Source organism: Neopsephotus bourkii, unplaced genomic scaffold (assembly GCF_033783945.1).
Source record: "Neopsephotus bourkii isolate Nb327-2 ecotype Australia unplaced genomic scaffold, CSIRO-AGI_Nbou_v1 NB_1759, whole genome shotgun sequence".
Taxonomy (NCBI): Eukaryota; Metazoa; Chordata; class Aves; order Psittaciformes; family Psittacidae; genus Neopsephotus; species Neopsephotus bourkii.
In genome coordinates, this window is record NW_026902233.1 from 1,038,971 (window position 1) to 1,060,745 (window position 21,775).

General features: G+C 40.3%; 1 protein-coding gene across 9 annotated transcripts in view; it reads right to left on the bottom strand.

The window, feature by feature from the left end:
* Positions 1-21,775, bottom strand: part of AOPEP (aminopeptidase O (putative)) — a 191,592-nt gene that overhangs the window by 10,546 nt on the left and 159,271 nt on the right. For 6 of the 9 annotated variants that reach the window (XM_061377521.1, XM_061377523.1, XM_061377520.1 and 3 more), the window contains one exon: positions 13,726-13,842. The exons of 1 other annotated variant lie outside the window; for it this stretch is intronic. In XM_061377521.1, coding sequence (XP_061233505.1) covers positions 13,726-13,842 — 117 coding nt within the window. Of the gene's footprint in view, positions 1-13,723; positions 13,843-21,775 lie in introns of those variants that run through there. 2 more of the 9 variants (XR_009729089.1, XR_009729088.1) reach the window with 1 other exon arrangement.

The following is a 21,775-nucleotide window of genomic DNA, read 5'->3' on the forward strand; positions in this document are numbered from 1 at the left end:
GTCTGTTCTCAGACAACGCAAGCTGCTGTGTAAAACTATTTAACTGAAATATAACATATACTAGTAATCCACCTCTAGGGCAGACCCTTTGTTTTAGCAACCTGGGTCAAAGCCTTTTGGGAAACGGTGCTTGAAGTTAACTGACTAAACCCATCTAAGGCACCAAATAAATGGCCTGACTTTCAAAAGGGAAGTCCTCAGTGACATACCTAAGCAACAATATTTTAAACTATTTTGAACACATCTTATAGTGGCAACTTTTTTCTTGACCCAGGTGATAAGCTACTGTGCACAGTCCATATTATTCTCCCCTTCTACACATGAACAATCAGACAAGCTTAAAACAAATATTCTCATAGAAAGTTTTATATTTTATACTGCAATGATCCAGCTTACTAATGTTCTCCATCATATATATACAGCAAAAATTAAATATGTTACTTCTGAGGTCTGCAAGTAAGACTTAGAAAGCAAGTAATTTAAACCATGCCTTCACTAAAGGGAGAAAAAAACTAAGCCTTTTTACTACGCCTTTGGTCTGCAGAATGGGAGACTAGCTTCAGGGAAAATGAGTACATTTTGCTAATAGCTGGATCCAATTTAAAAGGCACCAGAAGACAAATTTAAATTACTGAACAAAAGCAAATACTTTGAGATCTTAGAAAATGGGGTGATTTGAAATACAGTAAGAGTTACTGTCCAATAAAATGGAAACTTTATTAAAGGTAGGAGGCATTTGTGATCTTTACAAAACATAGGTTCGGACTCTACTGAAAAAAAATACTTTTTAACACCTTGAATCTTAAATGTTAATTGAAGAATCTGAGAGGCCAGGCTCCAGTCTCGCTTGTAGAGGAAAACATACAGAGAAACTTTTTTTAAATAACAAAACTGCGCTACTACAAATTAGCAAGAAGGAAGGTAGTATCTCCAAAGCACCACAGTGCTGTTCTGTTCCATCTGAAAGCATTTCTCTCCAGTCTCTTCCTATCTACACATAAATTGGATTCACATATTACATCATTTTCCTAGGTAATTAAGAAATAATGCCTGTTGTTACAGATGACTATTTGGACTAAACTCCAGGTTTTACAATTGCTTAACATGGGAGAATTGCAGTTCAAGAATTGTCAATTTTAAAGTGCATTTAATGGTTTAATTTTTTCCCTCTGTCAAAGCCAAAATGGTTACTCTTCAATACACCAGTCAGTTGCATCAGTGACTTTCAATTCTATATAGTGTGCATTACAAATGGGCATTCCTGTCTTTTATGGCACAGTATAAGCATGCTTTAGCATGCAAATTTGGCTTCATGAACATCAGGGATGATTAGATGCTAAAGCAGCTCGGAAGGAGCAATGAAACAGCCAAGTATGTTTCAACTGTGCTGACATCGTATCAGTTTGGCACTCACAAAAAATGTATTCAAATAGCCAAAAGCCTACTGGATACAAGCAGAATGGATGCATCATTCTGAAAAGGATTCTGCAACTGTGATCATTATGTATGCCAAGTGTTTGTCAGGAGCCTGAGCAAAGAAGCTGTCTAACAGATTAAATGAGCTTGTATTCTGGACTAAAACTTCCCCAGAATTTTCATAGCCGAAGTTATCTCTCTGGCCTCACAGCACTCCCTCTGACAACCCTGCAAAGAATCACAGAATGAATGGTTAGAGTTGGAAACGGCCTTAAGATCATCCAGTTCCAACAGCGCCCCCCCAGCCTTAATCATGCTGCCTTTCATTTTGAATACCGGAGTTCATTGGGTATAGGGGCGGCTGGTCCTGAGGCTGACTGAGTTCATTGAGCCTCATCACGCATAGTACATCATTGACTGTACAGACAGCCCTGTCCCAGCTTCTGCCACCCTGGACAACCTCCTTTCCTTGTGTGCATCCCACAGTCCAAGTATGTCAGCCCACTGACAAGGCAGCGAAATGTAGCAGTCATTCAGGAAACTAAGGTAAGAATGATCTGGTCAATCGAAGTAATTTTTGTCACAACCTAATTGTCAGTTTGAGGAAGATTATCTAGAGGTCTAAATACTTTAAAACCTGGAGTGTGAACCAGCCCATTAAAAAGCAACTTAAAAGTCTAATTTTAGCAGAATAACACACCTCAGATTTTGGTAATATTGGTAGTAATACCCTACTTCCTAAATTCATTTTACTCCTTCTGATTCATATTTCTGCATAGATCAAACAATTGCATGCTACAAAAGGTGCTGGCAACAGGGAACTTGCAACAGGGACTTGCAAGCCCTGTCTCTCCCTCCACTCAACATGGAGTGCTGTGTGCAGGTAGAGCTCATGCAGCAACTGCTTCCATTTAGTAACAGAAAACAGTTGTATAGTAAAACTTACAAAACCAAATCCTGTTGTATGGTCAATGGCAGACTGTGGGAGAAATGGCAGCATCTGAACCTGTAACTGCACAAGTGTGACAGGAGGTCAGGAAGCATGCTCCCGTAGCCAGGCCTCAAGCAGCAATAGATGCAGGCTTGAACCTTCTCACCTTCTTAACTGTGATTTACAGGCATGTATTTCTTTCCCATCCTTTACCTCCCCTCCAACTGTATGATCCCTTTTTAGCATTCACCCAGTTCTATGCAATGCAGCGTAGTACCACAGCCTTGCTTAAGAGCAACCTGATCAGATCCCTCTCCTCCAGCTATTGCAGACTGTAAATACAACTCCACTTCCACCTCCAAATAAAACACCTGCTTCTCCACAGCCATCATGGAGGCTCTTTCCTGCATAAGCATACAGAAACCCAGGAATCCCTACACATGCTGCTTAGGAACATCCAAGCGGAACAGAGCCCATCCCTGCTGCTCTCTCTGTGATCAGAAAGGCATAGTGACCAAAGGGCAGCATTTCAGGACAAGATTCATTGCTCGCAGTGAAGCACATGCTGAGGACTTGTTTGGAAAAGACAAATGTCCTTTTTCCCCCATCTCAGGTTCACAAACAGAGAGGTCCCAATTAAAGACCAGACACTTCTTTCCCTGTGTGGGCCCCATCTGTAATCAGGGACATCTGTGTTGGTAGACGGGAATTTTCCGAAAGTCAGAAAAAGCAAGAGACTAAGCAGCCATGTCTAATCCTTCTTCAAAGGTGGCACAGGCAATGCCTCTCTTCTGGTGTCAAAGCTGTCACTGTGAATAAGTGACTCAGTTAGGATGCCCAATTCTGTAATCTCAGTGCTCCTCAGCCTGCCCTTCCTCCCTCAGGAGAGGGCACAGGAGACAGGCACACAACAAGATTTGACCTCCAGTTTTCATTCTTCTTTTACAACGTTATCTGCAAAGCAATGAGCACAGTGCCCCACAGCATGGTTAGATGAGAAGGGAGCCACTAGCATCAAGGTACTGTGACAACTTCATAGTGCATGTGAGGTAAGGAAATGTTTAACAAAGCATGTGAACTCCCTTGATTTGGAAAACAAAGGTTTTTAAAATAAGCCTCAATTAAAAACATAAATACAATATTTATACTGGAAAAAAATGCTTCCCCTTCCCCCTGTTTTTCCAGTCTTGCCTGTTCAGCATGCTGGAGCATTACTGCCATTCACAGCTTGCAGCAAGATGGAGATGGCAGAAAAGATGTCATAGGCTATCTTTCAAACCATTTCACTGGAGATGTGTGCTGAGCTCTGCTTTCCTGCAGTGCTGCTGGCCCTCGGGAGCGGGGCTGCCTCCTGGCTGCTAGCAGAAGGAAGGCTTAGGTGGTGCCACAAACCTCCCTGCACTGCTGGCACTGGGAGAAGCTCTGGTGTCCCAGCAGGACTGCGTCAAAGCAGGGTGAATCCCTGCAGCACTAGCCCTGTGACTGTACCTTTACCATGATGTGCCTTGCGCCTTCCTGTCCCTGCTGAGGGCTGCCGGGTGCTCCTAGGGCTTTGTTGCCGCCTGCTCTCCATCCTCACTTTTCCCTTCTCCCTCCTGTATGCCCTGGTGAGGACGGCTGCACAGCCCGTGTGCGAGCAACGACAGGATACTGTGGGTCTGGAGATCCTGTGCCTCTGAGGCAGGGGAGGAAGACCAGGTCCCAGCGCCATACAAACAACCTCACACTGTAGCCAATGCCAGTAAGTATTGCAGGAATAAGCCCCACAACTTCCACAAGTTAAGGCTGGCTTGAGCATATGTATACATCCCAGCTGACACCTTATCCAAAAGGCATCACCACAACTGCCTCTCCAGCTCACATACAACCCCATCCACATTCTCTGACACCCTACTGAAATGCCCACCTACACTAATGGCTAGAGTATCTGGTATCACCATAGGGTTTTTTTTCTATCAAAATCACAAGTGATTCAAACACTTGCCAGTGTCTCTCTCTGCTGTCTCTGGACTAAGTCTGCCTAGCATTTTTATTGATATAGTGTGAGTATATGTATTTCAACACAAGCTATTTATACATGCACATAAAAGTGTGTGGGCTTATAAAACCAAATGTTGTAGTGGGAAAAAGCACATAAACACCCATACATCTGAAGCAGAAATCCACCTCTGAAGAGCCTGAGATCAAGCACACCGTCTGTTACAAATTGCTTTTAAATTACAACTCCTGTTCAGCAAAAGGAACGACTGCTGCAAGTATCAAGGCAACAATAAGCTGTCCCCTTCACCTATGCCCCGCTCTCCATCACTCTATCTTTTCCCTTTCTTAACTAGAGGCAAGAAAAAGCACCTTCCTTCTATCTTTGGTCTCCCACAGTGCCTGTGGTCCAAACATTTGTGATTGCCAGGCAAGATTACTGTCACAGAGAGAATCTGGAGCTCCATATGAAAATGAGACTCAAATTCCAGGCAATGAACAATGTGGCTGCCTGGCTTTTCCACAGCTTAGGTCACAGGCAACCTATCCAGCCTGTGTTCACATCCTTCCAATTTTGCATAGTTTAACACTTTGCTTCCAGTTTTCAAAACAATTAAACATGAGATTTTGACTCTAAAGACAAAGCCCTTTCACATCACTTTCACACACCCCCTTTGACTCAATCCCCAGCAAAAATTCTTCAGTGAAATACATACTGATTTTATAAACTCAGAAGAAACCTGCCCATTTCTGAAATTAGAACATCTAGCTTTTACTCCATGTTTCAGATTTTGAGTCATCTTCTCCTCTTTTATCCCCTGCCTTCAAAAACAGTGACCACTGCTGTTTAGGATGATGCGCTCACCATGTGGAACACAACAAAATTCCTCTCCAGGACATGGTAACCCCAAAGGTATTTAAATGGCACAGAGTTGGAAGGAGGACAGCAGACTTTTACCCACACATTACTAAGTCAATGACTCAGTGGTGGGACTAGATCTGTGCGGCTAAGGTAGTGACGTCAGAACCAACTACATTAAACAGTTCTGAACTGTCCTATTCCTTGCACTATTTAGACCTCACAGACTTATGGCATAGCGGATTTTTTCCAACTCTGTGGTCCTATCCAGGCATAACCTGCATCTACAGTCAGCTTTTATGCAGGACTGAAAAGTACTAAATGAGTTGTTTGGATGTAGCCTCAAAATTAATTTATCTTAAATAAAATGCATCTTCAATTTTATTTTCTTTTAGAAATAATAATAATAATAATAATACCACCACCACCACCAACAAACCCCCAAGAAACAAAAAAACCCTAAAAAGATGCACCACACAAGCACAAAAATGCCTACAGCTTCCTAATGAAACAAAAATAGCTACAGCTGATAACTAAGCACTTTTGTTTATATTTGTAAAACTACATTCTCCTGAGCATTCTGGCTGCTATGACAGTGCTTGCATATATATGCAAGCAGAGTAACCTTTTGAATTTCATGACAAGGTCAGGTGTTTTGTTTTATAGTGCTAGGTTTGTACTGTCCTACACAGAAACACTGCATTTAATTCCATATAAAGCTGTTGCACCCAATCCAGATCACCTTTGGGATTGATTTCAGAAGTCTAGAGGACTCCATTCTGCTTTCCAGAGAACAAGACATAGAAGAGCAGGAACCAGCTCAAATCCCTTCCTCCATGGATTCTTTGAATAAACAGTGAAAAAAACCCAAACCAACTCAATTCCAGATTCAGTTTTCTTACCATCAGCTCTCCCACTTTCAAGTCTAGTTAAGATTTTGGCCTGCCAGATGAGGAAAATAGGCCCAAAACCAGTTAGAAAAATACAGGTTGATAAGTAATGGCACCAGTCAGGGGCTTGGAAGCTCATGTTTATGCCACCCAGCAGCGAGCAAGATCACTTGGAACAAACGTGTTTCTGTTGGCTCCTGGAGTAGTGTGGGATCAGGAGTGCTGACTGGTGCAAAGCTATTTCCAGTCCTCCATAAATCTTGTACTCTGATCACGCCCTTCAGAGAGCTAATGCTGATGGAGGGATTTTCTGTTCTGAAGTGGCTGGAAAAGCCCCCATACTTCGCATGTAGCAGCAAACCGAACCCAAATTATAGCTACTTGAGATTATCTTTCGGTCAGTCTTACAAATTCATCCCAACACATTCACTAGTTATGACAGGCACACGAGGCAGAGTCCGTCACAGTGTACGACTCCCACTGCTTTTACTGGAAATGTTTTTCCCTCATCCTGTTCCACATTTTTAGCCTCATACTGAAATTTGGGCCTCATCTTTGGGAAGTAAGTACATATTCCTAAAAGCTACATTTTTCAAAGCTCCTGCAAACACAGGATTGTGAAAAACTATCTTTACCAATAGTAATAGCAACGCCATCTGTGCCAAGAACCTGCAAACTGCATTCAGGTGCAACACAGTAAGAGTATTTGAGGGGGAAGACTCAAAACACATGAAGATAACAGAGGACCTTTTGTCAAGTAACTGCTGCTCTGGTCAATGTATATCCTTTGTAGGAGATGAGGATAATCTGCTGTATGCTGAAATTAGCCCCTTTACTAGTGACAGTGGGAAAGGTTTTCTTTGCTAGTATTTGGCAGGAGAAATACCGGGAGAAGGGAACCAAAATCAGTATTTCTGTGAGGAAGAGTGTGAAAAGCACACAGTACAGAGATTTCACTTCACAAAAACTCACATTTCTTCTTTTTTTTCTTTCCATTTGATGAACATACTGCCTCAGTAATGGTTGGGTATACAAACCTCAAACCTGATTTAGTCCAGAAACAAATCTGGCATGCAGAAACATGGCATTCCAGAAACAAATCTGGCATGACTCCTCTACCGAACTTTTTCTAAGTTCCTAATTCCTAAACACTGAATTGCTAATTGCAATTCAACTGCAAGAAAAAATTATTCCGTGAAATATTACCTAACTCTAATGCTGCAGCAATGCTCCGATTATACATTAAGAACAGAAGAAGCCAGTGAAATTTATTTTGCATCCATGACAAATTTTCACAGCAGCTTGCTAAGTTCCGCAAAGCATACTCTCATACAAATTAAAGCATCTCCTGACTTGAGTAGGGATTGAATAATAAGCTGCATGTTTGAATATGGAGTAAGTACAGAAACTATTTTTTCTTTTGCAAAACCAAAAAATTGTGTTCACTTATCTTCTGATGGAAGTGATGTCCTCTAATGTGGTCATCAGCTGTTACGTTTTTCATCTACTGAATTGGTGGTTCATACCAACAATGACATCAGTTAATGAAAAGGATCGTGGATCATCCTGTTGGGCTGCAATGCCACTATCTGAAACACACCTATCTGTTGCTCCCTGGTCCAGTAGAGAATGACTGACAAGCCTATGGAGGTATTTACAACACACTACTAATTTCATTCAAAAGCTGGAGACTGTTTCTGAGCCCATACCCCAAAGGAGGACTAGCCCAGTGGCCGTGTTGAAAGGAAAGCTCACCAAGTGCCTTTTCTTCCTGCAAGCGTGGACTGACCTTTCCCTTTTCCCACACAGTGCTACAGTGCACTTCACAGAGCTCTGTTCCATAACGGTGCCTTCCAACAATGCCCAGTCACAACCAGCAGGACAGCTGAGTAACAGAGTGTGAGAATGCACTCAGCTCAATGCAGTCACCATCAGATGGGAAGAGGCAAGACAGATACTGCATTGTAATTCATTTGTACTTCCAAGTCTGTCATTTTCACGGGCTACAAAAGATCAGTGAATCAAAGTTATTCTGTCCTAATCACAATTCTCACCGCTTTTAGTACACCAGGCACCGTACATGGTTTGTATTAGCATGACTGGATTTCTGTCAGTGGAACAAGATGCCACCACTTTTATAGCCTTGGTCTCATGGGCAGAACTCGTAAACAATAAAGCAGTTGTGCGAGAATGGCTTTATGCCACCCACATGACTGATGATATTATGATCTTAACTCATTTCACTCAGATTTTTCTGCAGAAACAGTTATAGTCTCTCCTCTCTCCCCAAAATACACCACATTGTGATCCAGAATAAGGGAAAGCATTATGTAAGTGAAGAGCCCTTCAGCCAACTTGCTGAGACATGGAAAACCAACAAAGCAACTTTACATGTGCTGCTCAGGCAAGATATTTTTAAAAAGTGATGCCTGCAGTTGGAACGAAAGAAAAGCTAACTCTGTGGTGAAAAGTCTGGGGAAATACACCATAAAACTGCCTGCTTCATACACATTATGCACTTTGTATCTCCACGCCTTAGATAATTCAGCAACAAGTAAAACATACATGCAGTCCTGAATAGGACTGAAAGTGTCGCACACATGCACTGCCCTTCTCCTACAGCCTCAGTGATCTTTTCCCCTGTTGCCTTTTTTTACTATTCTACAGGCTACTCATCTGTCCTGTGGTCTTGTGTACGCACACATTACAGGCCTCTCCATGACCAATTAAGATGTTGGAACAGAAATAATGGAAATAATCACAGAGTTCAAGTTAACAGACTGTTATAACACTCTAGTTAACAGTGTGTTATCCTGAACTCCCAGTGTTGCCTTTATATACTTGTAACTAATCCAATTTTTTTATATGAAAGTCTTCAACAGTCTATCAAACAAGATAATGTTGCACAATCATATCAAAAGAGGTGTCATCAGTCAGGCAGAAAATACCAGCAACTAGAAACTTTCCATGTAGACCAACTCTCTATGTTCTGCCAAATCCTAGATACTGAATAAATCAAGTATCTGCATAAAATAGCCACCTGAGAAAGACAGAAAACAAAACCAACCCAGACCACCTTCAATTCTATTACCCTAGTGCAGTGTCTGATGGCAACTGTAGCTGCTTTATAATATATCCCAGTTCTCCTCAGTCAGCTGGACTTCCAGCTGGACTTTGTCATCTTCAAACTGCAGCCAGCTTGGCTTCTCTTGGACACAGGATGCGGTACATCATGGATATGTAGCCTGTCTGTGAGCCACCTTATTATGTAGCAGGAAGCAGCGCAGAAAAAAAAAAAAAAAAGGAACAGGAAGAGAAAACTGAGGACACAGTCATTCCTCCATGCACTTGTCTGACAAGATCTCAGCCACAGTGGGTTCAAGGCACTGAGAAGTGATAAAAAAATGGCTTTAAACTTTGAAACCTTCACTGCTCTCAAAATGTTTTTTAAAGATATTTTGGATATGCTCCTTTCAAATAATTCACATATGTGAATTTCATCCCTGGAAAACAAACTGGTAATTTTGTACCTTCTCATATGTTCCAAGGAAACAATAAATGGAAAATTAAATCATGATTTTAAAGAGCATGACCAGCAGGTTGAAGGAGGTGATCCTGCCCCTCTATTCTGCTCTTGTGAGACCCCACTTGGAGTATTGTGTGCAGTTCTGGTGTCCTCAACATAAAAAAGGACATGGAACTGTTGGAACAAGTCCAGAGGAGGGCCACGAGAATGATCAGGGGTCTGGAGCACCCCCCATATGAAGATAGGCTGAGATAGTTGGGGCTGTTCAGCCTGGAGAAGGCTGCATGGAGACCTCCTAGCAGCCTTCCAGTATCTGAAGGGGGCCTATAGGGATGCTGGGGATGGACTCTTCATTAGGGACTGTAGTAATAGGACAAGGGGTAATGGGTTAAAACTTAAACAGGAGAGAAGTTTAGATTGGATATAAGGAAGAAATCCTTTCCTGTTAGGGTGGTGAGGGACTGGAGTGGGTTGCCCAAGGAAGCTGTGAATGCTGCAACCCTGGCAGTGTTCAAGGCCAGGTTGGACAGCCTTGAGTGACATGGTTTAGTGCGAGGTGTCCCTGCCCACAGCACGGTGGTTGGAACTAGATGATCTTAAGTTCCTTTCCAACCGTAACTATTCTACGGTTCTATGATTTGTTATAGAAGTGGACTGAAAAAAAAAAAAAAAAAAGAAAGGGAGGGAGTCACAAATTCTGCAATTAGGTAGTTGTCCTATAAGCCTCCTGTAGCATCCAAGACTGGGGTAGATAAGTTTGAAATGTGATTCAGCTATCTGTATCTCACTTCTGGCTCGCTCGGCTAAAAGGTTGTTGCCAGAGATGTATTATGCATTATGAATCAGAAATATGCTACCTAACCTCTGAGGTTTCTTTTAGCTGAAGCATTCAACATCAGTGTTTGTCTTAGAAGGGAGAGGCTACCATTCCCTTCCTACCTTCCTCAGAAGCTAACTATCTGTGGTGAGACTCATTGGAGAGGACAGGAACTACGCTGACTTGCTGAGGTGATCCCAGAAAGGACACACCTTGAGCACTCCTTTGAAGAGAGAGGTCAAGAGTTAAATTCCAGGCAAAGGCTGACACCTCTCTCCTCTCCTGGCTGCAACAAAGAAGTCAAAACGAGGCAGTTAGCCTGCTGTAAACCTTCATCTCCTTTCTGAAGTATGATGTGCCCGTATGTTTGTAAGACTGGACATGGATGTGATAACCAGTGGTCAGGAGTACCAAACAGCACTGCTGGCAACCTCTCCTGACTGAGGACAGACCTGCACATTGCCATGGGCAAGTGCAGGCACTGCCAGGTGCATGCCATTTTACAAGTTGAAATAAAGATGCTTCAGAAGTACAGATGTAAAAGCTTTAAGAAACATGAACCAAGACTACCCATGCTGTACTTGTGTAGGACAAACTTTACAATCAACCAAACTCAAGCAGCCTTGGGCACCTTTTCCCCAGTAGTTTCCATGCTTCAGTGTGGTACTCCAATGGGAGCATGCTACAGAACTGAAGCGTGCATACAGAACATTCCAGTCCTTTAAAACTGGCAGAGAAAGGAAAGTGGTTCTGTACTGTTTTCATCAGTAAAATCCACCAGTCATCTGTCCCCTTTACTCCTCCTAACACACTTATCTCAGAAGGTGAGACTATCCAATCCTCATTCCACTACAAAGTGTGGAACATTCTTACCCTTGCAAAAGTGCTCAGCAGTACATACACACACTATTATTTATAATCCCCCTGATGCTGTAACAAAGCCTTTTAGCTAGCTACAATACATACAGGGAAGTCTTGCAAACCCTGAGTGTGAAGACAACATTCAAGGTACATTTTTTAAAACCAAATTTTGTTTAAAAAACAGAGAAACATACTTCTTCATATACAATTCTCACATACTATTGGCCATATACTACTGGCTAATCCCTAAACCAGAAGATTAACATGGATTTAAATGCTACTAGTCAAAAATAAAACCAAACAATTCCTAACAATTAAACGATTTCCTAACTTTCTGCACTGGATACAACACAGCTGACACCCTCACTTAGAAAAATTGCTGAATAAAACCTCTGACATTCACAATTTTCATTTTTTTCATTGGCACGCCTGCAAATTTTTATGCTTGTATTTTTAACGATCCATTTCTGATGTTTACTGAGAGCATCTGAAGTTCAGTAACACAACAGGATCATCGTGATTAATGTCTTCGTAAATTAAACCTAAACAAGAACAGCTCAGCTGTAGGCTTGGACTGTGGTTCTTTGTCCCTGGGTCACAAGAAAAATCCCTTGTCCTTCCCTCAGGTATGTGAGGGTTTGTGAACTAATGTTCCCTTTTAAGAACTGCAGGTGTCTGGCATCTGGTGACTGGTCTGGCATGTGGTAAAATGTTAATGGCAATGTTATCTTAGGTGTACTTTTAAATGTCTGCTAGGCCCTTGCTTTCACTTTTTAAAATAAAATGGAGATTATGCTCCTTTCACTGAGGCTGCAATTTTGTGCTTGTTTTTTTTGTGGTTTTTTTTGGTTGGTGGGTTTGGTTTTGTAAAGAAAAAATTTGACAGATCATGTGTGCACTTTTAAATGACACCACAAGGAAGAAATAAGGCCTGCGAGTGGAGAGAAAGGAAAAACCTGAGACACCAAAGCTTGTGGCCTGGTGCTTACAATTCACAGGCATGAAGCTGTAACACCACAGCTATTGCTTTGATCTATCTCCCTATTAATTCCTCTTCCCATTATAGAACCCCTGACATTTCACTGGTATTCAGATGTGATTAAAATATATTCTAATACCTATAAATAGAAATGTTGGTTCAAGTACTAATTAAGAACAAATCTGGCATTTGGAAACCTCTATCAACAAAAAAAGTAAAAAGGTGCAGTAAATGGCAACACTCAAAATTTTGTCATTTTTTTCTGAGAAAAAAGCTACACCTCTGTCTTATTGATCTTTACGTTAATGTCTGGATTCCCAAATTTTTGCAAGTGTCCACCCAGCAACTTCATCGTGAGAGTAACAAGAGAAATTTTGCTCTCTCCTTTGATTTTAATTATTACCATAAAGTTTCAGTTGTAACAGGGTAAGTCATGCACACTGACTGTCCACAGCCTTCATGGTAGTTTTTAATTAAACCAGAGTTAAATGTCATGTTAAGTTTACCATGTTCCCTCACTGCACATTAGTTTGCTCATATGCTACTTCCTAACTAACCCTTGCTTGTATATAAATCTACACAACCCTTATTTTCATGACTGATTCCATCTTCTTACCTCCCCTTCTGAATACTACATACTCAAAGCAGATTCATTGCAAGGGTGCTTTCAGCCACAACTTCTGCTGTCTAACTGTCACAACTTGCCATCTTGAGAGATTCATGGGACTCTGTGAAACAGTCAGCTCTGTGTGCTGTAATAAGGCTTTACTGGTTTGCCCCTCAAAGACATTAAGCTCTTTGCAGCAGAGATAGATGCTCATATGTGCCTGTGATAGGGAATTCACATCCACGGTATCATATAAACTACTGTTTTTCTCAGGGACTGTTAACATCCCTTGGCACTTACTAGGAGCAACTGTAAAGAACCGATTCCCCCTTGAACTCATGCCCAAAACCAGAACATACTGTGGTCCCTCTGAAAAGCAAACTTTTCTGAATCCTGAGACTCCGGAACAGTCAACAGGAACAATACAGGCTGACCACAGGAAAGAACAATTTTAGACCATAACAGACACAGTTGCATTTGGAGTCAATAAACACAACTAAAACGAAATGTGCTCTAATACACACTCACCATGTTGCAGTGAGAAATTTAACACTTGAGCAAACATGCTGCCGAAGGTACACATACAATCATTATGGCATCTAGGCTGCACTGTCTCCTACTACCACAGTATGTAAACACACCTGGTCCCATATAGCATGACCACCTAGAAATACTGAGTAATTAAGGCATCTGAAGATGCAACAATACTGGAGTTAAGAACATCTTATTTCAGACTCAGACACAGAAAAAAACCAGAAACAACCCATCTGAATGAGCCTGGATCCTAATCCTATTGTAACACTATTACTCCTAGTCAACAGTGCAATGGTGTATGCTGGGGAGATTGTTTTTAAGTGATTACCTCAGCATCTTGCTCCCGGAGCTGGTACGTTTTCTCTAAGCACTGCAGTATTCTAGGACACAATGTCTTCACCTCCAAGAGAGACTCCAGAAGTAAGACCAGCTGGTCAGGGAGAAGCTAAGAGGAAAATAAATGCCAAATGTGAATAAAGATCTCTACTGACTAATTAAATGGAAACAAACCAAAGAGGGTAAGATTATGATAACCTACGTACTTCAGGCATGTGCCTGAAATACAGAAACTTCTAATTGTTCTTGAAAAACCTCAGGGTTTACATGTCTATGTTCTGAAAGATTCCTGTGCTGGGGCTCAATTAAGATTCATTTTACATGGTTTTCATTACTACAGTTAGATCAGATCTAAAACATGCTTATCTTATTGAAACATAATCATAGCTTATTAAGTAAGATTTTCATGGAATACATATGCTAAGTAATTCTATGTTGTTTGGGCTTGGAAAGAATAAAATACCAGAATAATTTACAGTACACAGCTTCAGGAAACAACGAGACATATGAATGTGGCATTTTTATCTGCGATACAAGCACTTAAATGATATTCTCACAATGAACAAAGAAACTCAACTCAAATAAGTGACACGCAAAAGAAGTGTTGTAGCAACACATTTTGAGGCATATTTTAGTGCAGTGAGTCACAAGTCATCTGTTACTGTATGGTAAAGACATGTTAGAATGTTATGTTTGTGGCACACACAGTATATATCTATCTATACATGTATATGTATTTAGTAGTCACCTGACTCCAGAACCTCTAATTCTCAAGTTGAACCTACTGTAACCTAAAAAGAAAAAGCACAAGAAATCTGATGTAGCAAACGCTTAAGTGCTCTGTTTAATAGGCTTATAGGATGAACAAATAAATAATTCAAACAGAGCTCAGACAGAAACTACACCAGTTGCCAGGAAACATCTATTGGAAATTCAGGGTTCAGGGTGATCAGTCAGAATCAGCCTTCCCCACTATTCATCATTGCAGGGCACCAAAAACAGAAGGGGGAAGGGAGGAAGAACGTGAATTTAAGCTTTTGCACATAAAAAGAAACTAGCACTGCTCACTTCTAATGTTCTCCAGACAGATTAATGGAAAAAGATATCCTGTTACTTCAACACTAATTCTAGCTTTTATCACATTTGGTGATTCTCTGCTCCTGCCTTGCTGTCTACATCCCCCTCTGCTGTGTCAATGCATTAAAATGGATTCAGATACAAAATGAATTCAGCTAAACAAAATGCCTCTTCCAACAGACAGCCCTGGCTGTGAGGTATGCACTGAACAAGTCAGGACCCTGATCGCTGACAGCATGTCCACGAAAATATCTAGTATCTTCTGGTAAGTCTAAATCTGTAAAATACTGCCATTAACAATTGAGCAACATGACATTTTTTTTCCCTTTCAGTCTGAAATAACTTAACATTAGTACCTGAACAGAATAAAGTGGGAAAGAAATCTCTAGGATTGTAACGCTTTGGTTTCCTTGCATTTTGATATCCTTCTATTTTTTTTATCATTAAAGTTGTATTTTTGGAGACTGAGAAAAGTTCACATCTTACTGGCTCTTACTGGAACATTTTCTAAGTGATCCTGAAGCCTGCCAACAAAACTGAGTTGTTAAAAACAGTCATATATTTCAAAATAGTGAGTATTTCTATTTCAGAACAACTGCTAAAACACAGTCCAAGAGCAGTTGCCTGGACATGGTGAGACTCACTAAAATATAAAACAGGGAAGGCTTCTGGGAAGTGGCTCTGCTATGTAAGTGAATTCATTCTGAGCACTAATAAAATCTGAAATGTTGCAGAACACCATGCACAGAAAGGTAACTTCTTGTTTAGAAAGCTTTCCCTGCTAACAAAGAGAGCAGAGCAATACTTAATTTGTAGAAACTATAAAGCAGCTGCTTTAATACATAGGTACAGAACAACTGAAAGTTATCATTTTATATCTCCAGTATAAGTGCTATACAGATTCACCCACGGAAAGCTATTCTTTAAGATAACATTACAGAATCTCACTGAAGCCCACAAAAGCACAGCAGCTGAGCGACAACCATGTCCTTAATTTACCTCTGCCTCGTGCATTATGGTGAAGAGTTTTCAGAATTACAGGTTAAACTCTCACCAGTTTAGATTTGAGACTACAGATTAAAAAACATCTGAGACCATGCCTTCTGCTTTTTTCCCACGTTCCAGCTGCCCAAGATGAGATTTTACATACCAGTTTCCAGCTCAGGACTTAATTAAAATGCAACGTAAGCACTAGCAAGCGGCGTGGGGGGTGGAAGGGGTACGGGAGATCCTAGCAAAAGAAACGCTGACAGACCTGTAACCGAAGTGGCACTAGTGGGCGCAGCTACTACATTTCGTGCTCCTGCTACATTCTCTTTCGTGTCTTACCCTATACTAACAAAAGAGACACCGCCTGAGAGAAAAACCTATCCGAAGCAAAGAGACATAAAGCTCGGCTGAAGTTTCACGACAGATTACTACTGAATTCCTGCGGGGGGGGTTGCAATTTTTTCCCTGAACACAGTCATATGAATAACACTATCTGCGAAGCAGCTTTTTAACTGCTATAAATGAACTTCACAAAATTGAAATCAAATTCTCTGTCAAAACCCCCATGCCCCATTATTTTTTGTTTTCACCACTGCCATTCTTACTTGTCCCACCCACCTGCTACTTCTCATCTTTCACACTACGAGAATTGTCTGGGTTGCACGCTGTCAATTTCCCATTTGTTTGCCTTATGCTTAATACAAAGGTGCCCTTGCTTTTAAGTGCTACCAAAATATAAATGCTATAGAAAACAAAGAGTAAAATTATTTTCAAGTATTGGGAAGCCTGTTCTCTTTTCAACATGTCATATTCTGAATGCATACTGAACACCTAACATACAGTATAAAAAACCCACACAATGCACCTATAGCAAAATACAGCAGAGTAAGTTCCACTGTGTCAATGTGTATCTCCATGTTGAAAATGTTTAGAAAACAACCATAATACCCCAAACACAAAATTTCAGTGTTCCTGTTAATAAAACATTTTACAGATATGTGTGTGTATATATGTATATAATCATAGTCTGAACTATACTGGAGCATGCTCAAAATGTTCAAATATATGCAATTATTAAAGTAGCTCACTTCAATCAGGGAATGTGGCAAGTATCAAGCAGTTTTCATTACAACAATGATTGCTGCAACAGCACCTATATATATGGCAAACTAAACAGCCCCTGCCCCAAACTATGCCTGCCGCATGGAAATCATGCTCCTTTTCCCAGGGTTCCCCTTCCCCAGTTGCAAGTACTGACAGTACAAATAAATACTGTTGCTATCAAGTACACCAGAGGTTTTCTGTCATGTCCCAAATAATTAAATATCATCCCCACTATAACTATGTATCCCTGCAGTGTATACATTATCTTGCCCTTAAGAATGTAAAACTTCTGCAACTCCTCAGGCTTTTGAAGTTTGCTTTGTGCTGCCACTAAACATTTGTCCCCTGCTTCCTCTATGTTACCTGATGTGGTGGTTTAAAAGTTTGAATGATGAAGCTGTTAACGCTAAAACGCTAAACCAAACTGCAACTGATTTGCAAGCATCAAAACTAGGTCTGTAATTAAAAAAGGCAGGGTGAAAGAATTAAAGAAAACGTAGCTAAATCAAAAATATAACTCAGACTACTATCAAAGCAGCTTACTGGTACTGCGATTCAATGTACACTAATTTGTTACAAGACTATTTCAAGTAGGTTTGAAAGGGTTTCTACAAATAATCTTGGAACAAACCCATGAGTTTTCTGACTCCTAACCCTAAACTGTAAAAAGCACAAAGAAAACAAATCTTGTCTCTTCAAAAATCTGGTATGGCAGGTACTGAAGTTATCAACCCCACACCCCAGAAGACCACCCACATGAAGAAGCATATTTATCAATTCCTACATTAACAAATGCAGTAAATGCCAGATTCACCCCTTAATACAAGGAAAAAAAAAATGCCACTGAAACATTGGACTACTGACCTTTCACAGCCATGAAACGTGACACAGATATATCTATTTGAGTATCCACAGCACCAGCACTTGCACCGCACCCCTAAGCCAGGACACAAATCACAAAAGTTGTACAGCTGGTATGCTGCATATCCCATTTGCTCCTGCCTGCACTTGAATGAAGTCATTGAAATCCTCCTCCAAGGGGAAATCTGCCTCAGACTAATGCAGTAGCCGATTGACAGTGGCGTGATTTCTATTATTACTCCATTATCACACTGGGATCTGTGCCTAAACGAGCATACTTCCTCCCTGATGCCATTTCCTTTTATCCTGGCTCTAGTCTAAAAGCGGATCAATGGGAGTAATATATATGATGTCACTTCAATTTACAGCTACTGCCTCCCTCTCACGCATGCATAGATAGATCAATTCTTCCCAAAAATGGTTAAGAAATGCTCAGGGAGACTCTTCTCCCAGAAAAGGGTTCTCTGCTATATTTGTCTGTGTAACCACAGCAAGGAACTGTTTACACTGAGCAAAAACAGGGGGAAAGGAAAAAAAAGTCACTACTGTGCATCGAAAAATGCTGGCTGAAATACAACACAAACAAGGCCCAAAACAGAATTAAAGCATTTTGACCTTTAAAAATGATACAGAAAAGTTTCAAGTTTCTAAGAAGCAATATATTTCTCCTGTACTAATTTAGAAGGCAGTAGCATCCCTCCCACCAAACATGAAATGTTTTTTCATTTACATTTTTACAAGATTTTCCGAAGTCAGACCAAACTTCTTCCCACCCCTGAGGAAAGAAAGAGAAAAACCCCACCCCAGAGTTCAATAGTGAATGGTTCCCTTCAGACAGAATTTAATCTTAGAATTATAGAGTTGTTTACGTTGGAAAAGACCCGTAAGATCATAAAGTGCAACTGTTAACCAAGCACTGCCAAGTTCAACCACTAAACCATGTCTCTAAAGCACCACTTCTACACATCTTTTAAATACCTCCAATGATGGTGACTCAACCACTTGCCTGGGCAGCTGGTTAAGATTTCCTCATTAACTGTAGATAAGAAAGAACTGCTACTAGTCCATGAGACAGGATTTATAGGGCCAGGCCTATAAACCTGAATACCTATACCAGACCTATACCCTGAGCTGATCAAACAAATCCCTGAATGAATCTCATGTTATAAATTCTCCACGTAGCCAATTTGCCCCTTGAGGGATGTTTTCTGCAGGCTGTGACTAAACAAAGGGAAAAAAAAAAAAAAGAAGAAAAAAAAAAAAAGAACAAACAACGAGAACAAAAAAAAACAACTTTGTAAAACAAAACACCTCTTCTTCAAACTGACCAGAAAATTGTTAGCATGAAAATTCAAGGAAACACTATTTACTGAACATTTTTACACAGACTTTGTCATTGTTTACATCAAACAATCTTATTCACCTACACAGTGACTTCTTTTAAACGAAAACACAAAGCCTCCCCCTGCCTCCTTCAGGGGCTAAAATGTACTCATATCAAGTAACATATGAATTCAATAAAAATGTCCATGCTAGCAGCTGTTTGTTAGCTAGCACAGTGCAATACACTACTGAAGAAAGTCTAACTCTGAAAGAGACAGTCTGCAGTTTGATTACGACACAGAAAAAAAAGGAAAAAAAACCTTACCTGAAGCTGACCAAAAAAAAAAAGAAAAGCTTTGAACTGGTTCACTAAATAAAACCCATCTATGCCAGAGGCTGCCAGAATTTCAGAAGTCCATAGCGAAAACAGTCTGCTCTGTTTAACTTTATTTGGTCAGTTTATTTATGACTTCCCTCTTGCTGAGAAATCAACTCCCTTCGAACACTTATGAACATATCTATCCTTCACTATATTTAAAAGCAAAATATGTATTTGCAACATATGCTCATCTACTTATGAAGTACACTTTGATGAAATGTCTTCCCACTGTGCGCAGTTTTTCCTCAATCTCTGTTCAGACAGTTCTTTCTGTGATTGGCAATTTGTTTCTCAACATCTACTTTAAAACGGAAGAGCGGGAATTGCACTGTGTTTTTATCAAGGAAAAGAAATTCATATGAACTTCACATCAAAAAAATCTTACTTCAAGAAGTAATGATTGCAACCAGTTCATCAGTATTTGATTTGTGTCACACTTCAAAATGTTGCCCCTGAGACATGTCTGGTATCACTTGCTTCATACTAGAACACATGAAAACGACAGAGCAATTTATTTAATAAACAACTGCACTTCCATGTAGTTCCCAGTTACTTTCCTCTTTCTAACATAAAAATTAAGGATTTGGTTTTTTGGAAGCAAATAATCTATGTCAGAAATCATTTTAAGGCCACTACCCACTCAAATACTGAGGTCTGATTTATTCTAGCCACACATGCGAAAACATTGATGGATAAAGGACACAAATCCCAAAGGAGTGCATAAACTTAAGTATGCATGCAAGTCAAATGACCGGACTTTCACTGAGTTTTAACACTCCTTTTAAACGCAAGGCCAGAAATAGCAGTAATGATAGTGCAATTCTCAATATGCAAGCAATAAATGGCATGACCCAGCTACATTTTCAGGTGAGTTTCTGGACAGTTCAAAAAGTTTTTCCGCATATTTTTGATTTTAATTATAACTAAACCTGATATGTGCAACACTAATGTGTCCACAAAGCAACAAAACTTGGGAAACTTTCTCTAACTGAGCAATATATTCAGCATTTTTTAAAAAGTTGCTGCTGATGGGCAAGCACTTTAAAAATGTGGTTGCTTCTTTGAGATGCCCTCCTCAAAACCTGTCCTAAATTAACACTGATTTGTCAAGTAATGTTAGCATGACTCGTGCTTGTATTTCCCTAAATTTCACAGACATCCAATTCCGGAATGCTCTTGGGACTACCTAACATGCTTAAATTTCATCATATTCATACAGGGGTTTCGTCCTGTTACATTTAAATTCTATCTTGACACTGTTCAAATCATTGTACAAATCACTTCATATTACTCACACCAAACCCTTTGGTACTTATGCATCAAATTTTGCATTTGATTTTCTTATCTGAAAAATATTTGTAGGGTAGCATGAAAGCAAAAGCAGACAGGGAACCTGTGGGCACATACATCACAACAGTGTGAGATGACAGTAAAAGGGTTTAATTTTATCAGTATTTTAAGCTGAGTTTCAATGTGGGAATTGACAGCAAAAATGAAATTTTAAAGCTGTTTCACATTCTGTGCCTGATACTCTGGTTATGCGTTACTAGTAACGATTTTAAAAGGCCAGCCATTGCTACCAGTTCATAAACTGAAATTTCATTTCTTAAGCTAAAGGACAAAATATTTTCCCATAATTTACTTAATAGAGAGAAGATACACTTACGAAGAAATTCAGCATCTGCAATCTAATATAAATGCACTGAAATGTCAAAAACGATGAAACATTTATGGTCTAACATACTGCTGAGCCAGCAAAATGAAAACCAGGTGGCTTCCACTACAAGTTCAGTCACATTATACAGTGTTTTCCCTCAACCTGAGTATTCTCACACAGAACATTTCACCGTAATTACCCTTGAGCATAATAACTCCCTTTTGATTATAATAGGCTACACATTGTCTATTCCATGTAGATTATCATCTCTGCCACTTATTACCATGATTCCAGCATGTGCTGCTCTTGTTTTCAGATGAAATGGCCACAGCAGGAGAAAACTGAACATAAGAATCGAGATTCAACACCTGAAACCATAGTCCACAGGACCATTACTTAGGCAGACTGGGAAGAGTCAGCATTGCTCTGACAAAAACTGAAGCTGACGCAGGCAACGGCAAGATCTTTGGTTACCCCTTCACTCGATCTCAGAAGCCTCCAGCACTGGAGAGGTGATGAGAACGTCAGCCCATGATCTCCAACCATGTGAAAGCAGCTGATACTAAGACCACCTTCTCACCTAACAGCAGACCCAACACAGGCACTTAAGGTTCAGCAACCTGTTCATCTAACTATAAAAAGCAAAGCCAA